General features: G+C 47.9%; 1 protein-coding gene across 1 annotated transcript in view; it reads left to right on the forward strand.

Annotated features, from left to right (window-relative positions):
* LOC103367561 (melanoma receptor tyrosine-protein kinase-like) overlaps nucleotides 1–3,251 on the forward strand; it is a 55,569-nt gene that overhangs the window by 16,287 nt on the left and 36,031 nt on the right. Inside the window, exons 2-3 of the mRNA XM_008295640.1 lie at nucleotides 491–642; nucleotides 1,420–1,627. Of these exons, the coding sequence (XP_008293862.1) occupies nucleotides 491–642; nucleotides 1,420–1,627 (360 nt within the window). The remainder of the gene's footprint in view (nucleotides 1–490; nucleotides 643–1,419; nucleotides 1,628–3,251) is intronic.

Here is a 3,251-nt window from a genome sequence, read left to right on the forward strand (position 1 = left end):
TTATTGTTTTAATGTTATTTTTTTAATTATTGTATTATTTTATTATTATTATTCTAATTAATTTTCTTTTTGAGTAGTCTGTTGCAATTTGTTCAGATCAAACAGCAATAGAGAAATTAAAAATGCATATGAGACACGAGTTCGGCTCTTCAGAGAAAACAAATTAATCTAGAAGCTGAGATTCTGCAGAAACCAGAAACAAGTGAAACTGTCCTGAAGGAGAATCGGTTCCTTTAATGTTATTCCCTCAACGTGAATTCAACGTTTTCAGTCTAAATGAGCGTTAAAGTGACGAAGGTGTCAAAGGTCAAACGGATTCATCCCAAAGGAAGCTCTCTGCCACATGTCGCTCTTAACAAACCTCGATGACGTGAAACAACGACTGCAGTGTCTGAAAAGGGGAAAAGCAATCAGACGTGTGTGTTTGTGGGGAACGGCGCCCCCCGGTGGCCGGCTCATGAGCTGCAGCTGACTGTGTCCTCCTCCTCAGTGTGCCAGGGGATGAGCAACCAGCTGAGCCTGCTCGGGTCCCGAGAGCACCACTACGACAACATGGTGAGGATGTTCTCCAACTGCTCCGTGGTCCTGGAGAACCTGGAGGTGACCTACAGCCTGGAGCACCAGGACCTGAGCTTCCTCCAGGCGAGTCCACACAGAGTCCACGAGACTCGCTCAAATGTTCGCTTTAGGTTCCGGCTCAGCCTGGTAGTTTCAGTCGTGTTGGACCTTTTACGAGTCACTTTGAACGAGGTTCAACTCGCTTTTGGTCATTTTTTATCAGAACTTTAAACATCTGGGTCACATTTAATCATTCTGGAGCGTTTCTGAGTCGCTTCAGCCGAGCGTCAGCAGAGTTTAAAGTCTTTGCAATCTTTAACTGACTGTGAATCATTTAGTTATCATTTGGTTTTCAGCCATTTGGGGCCAGTTTCATCTGATTTTGGAAAGTTTTTGAACATTTTTGGACAATTTCTTTGTAACTTTGGAGACGTTTGGATTCATTTCTGACCTTTTCTAACTTATCTTGGACAAACAGAGTCATGTTTAACAAATTTCTATTTTGTTCAATTCCTCCCCCAGAAATCCTAAATAACTCAAAATTTAATTTAAAGATTTGTCCTAAAAGGAAACAAAAAACCCTGAATGACCCGACGTCTGTTTAAAGGACTTCATGCTGAATGAGAGAAGTTTCACCAGAGCAGTGTTGTTCATGCACAGCTCTGTCAGAGATGGAGACAGGTCTGGCTGCACCTGATCATCACGCAGAAGGTCCATCCAGTGAATGATGATCCATACTGAATAGATTATTGGCATCCCTGAAATGAAGTGACTCCATTTGAAAGCACACGAGTGTAAACACACAAAAATAATCACTTCATTTCTTGTTCTCGTTCATCTTCTTCTCCTCTGTGTCTTCAGTCCATCCAGGAAGTCGGCGGCTACGTTCTGATCGCCATGAACGAAGCCGCAACCATCCCATTGGTCAATCTGAGGCTGATCCGCGGACAGAACCTCTACGAGGACCAGTACGCTCTGCTGGTGGTGTCCAACTACAACAGGAACTTCTCGTCCACGACCCTCAACTACACCAGCGGCCTGCGACAGCTGCAGCTCAGCAGCCTGACGGGTACGAACACTGACCCCTGCTGTTACCAGCAAATACACAGAGCCCTGCTGTTACCAGTAAATACACAGAGCCCTNCACACACACACACACACACACACACTCGGTGCAGTTCAGGTGTAGCGATGGTTCGGTTCTCCCCGACCAGGGTCTGAGTCGGGTCGCTGTGTGGGGACACGTCGGTTTGTTGACCTGCGGTGAATCGAGTGTGTTGCCGTGATGGTGACACACACGGCGTTACCACGGAGACACTGACATGGTTCAGGTCAGCTCGTCTAATCCGATTTAACGAGGCCACAAATGTGATTTTCTCAGCTGAGCTCAAACCTGCTGAGTTTGTGTCCGACGCGACGACCCATTCTCAGCTGGTCGACACATTCCTGCAGAGAGTGTGTGTCTGTGTGTGCGTCTGTGTGTGTGTGTGTGTGTGTGTCTGTGTGTGCGTCTGTGTGTGTGTGTGTGTGTGTGTGTGAGAGACAGACAAGACCACTGTGTTCCTGTTGTGGCGTTCTGCAGGACAACATTATGTCTGTATGTCTGAGTTTGCAGTCAAACAGAAAACAAGGCAGGGGCCTGACATCCACTGGTTCACTAGGTCAGTGAACGCATCACAGTTTACATGTACTCTAGGAGTAGTTAAAGTCAGTGAACGGCTCACATGTCCTGAGCTCCCGTCACAGTGTTTGTCGGGGGTTTAGAAGATCAATCAAAGCACTTAACTGCAGATTAAAATGCGATCCATGCAGCGCTGCAGCAGAGCCTAACAGTCAGAGGCTCACATTGATTTTGTCGCGTGACTGTTTGATGTGTGCGGCGGCGCTGCAGGCAAGGTGACGGCAGGTCAAACACTGAATCCATCGAGTCCCGCTTCAGCACGACCTGAAAACAATCATCAACAAAAGAGTCGCACAGCGAGACAGAGGCGAGTCGGACACGGAGGTCGCTGAGGACAGTCGACGGTCACGACGTGTGCAGCTCCAGAGGCTCCACGCTGTCGGATCAGGAGTCAGAGTCACCACAGAGGAATCAGAACCCGTCCAACACCAGCACGTCCACACACCGCAGCCCAACAGAACCACAACAACATCTCAACAACGACAACAAACGACCACAAATACCTGAGAACAGTCCACAAAGACATACAGTTCCAACAGAGGCTTATGAAGTATCTGGACAATGTCAAATCAATCAATCAATCAATCAATCAATCAATCAATAGTTTCATCGTTTTAAAAACATCCGACTAAAATGTTCCAACAAAGATTTTCATGAAACGTTCCGAAAACATCAGAACAACGAGAGTCCTGCTGCCACGACGGAGGAGGTCAGGTGACCGGCGTAGAACCAGGAAGTGGACGCAGGGAGGAGCTCGGGGCGGATGGCGGGTCCAGGGGAACGCCGCTGTTCATCAGAACTGCTGAGAACCAGAACCACTGCACCGGAACCATGACATCACCTCCAGCAAACCTCCACCGCAGCTCGTCCTCACTGGACTGGTTTCACTGGTTTCACACACACACACACACACACACACACACACGCACTGATCTGACTCAGTGAGAACAAAAGATGTGTTGCAATGACAGACGAAGGAAGTGTGTCAGGGCAGGTACCAGGTGTGTGTGTG

Source organism: Stegastes partitus, unplaced genomic scaffold (genome assembly GCF_000690725.1).
Source record: "Stegastes partitus isolate 25-593 unplaced genomic scaffold, Stegastes_partitus-1.0.2 Scaffold1062, whole genome shotgun sequence".
In the NCBI taxonomy this organism is placed as follows: Eukaryota; Metazoa; Chordata; class Actinopteri; family Pomacentridae; genus Stegastes; species Stegastes partitus.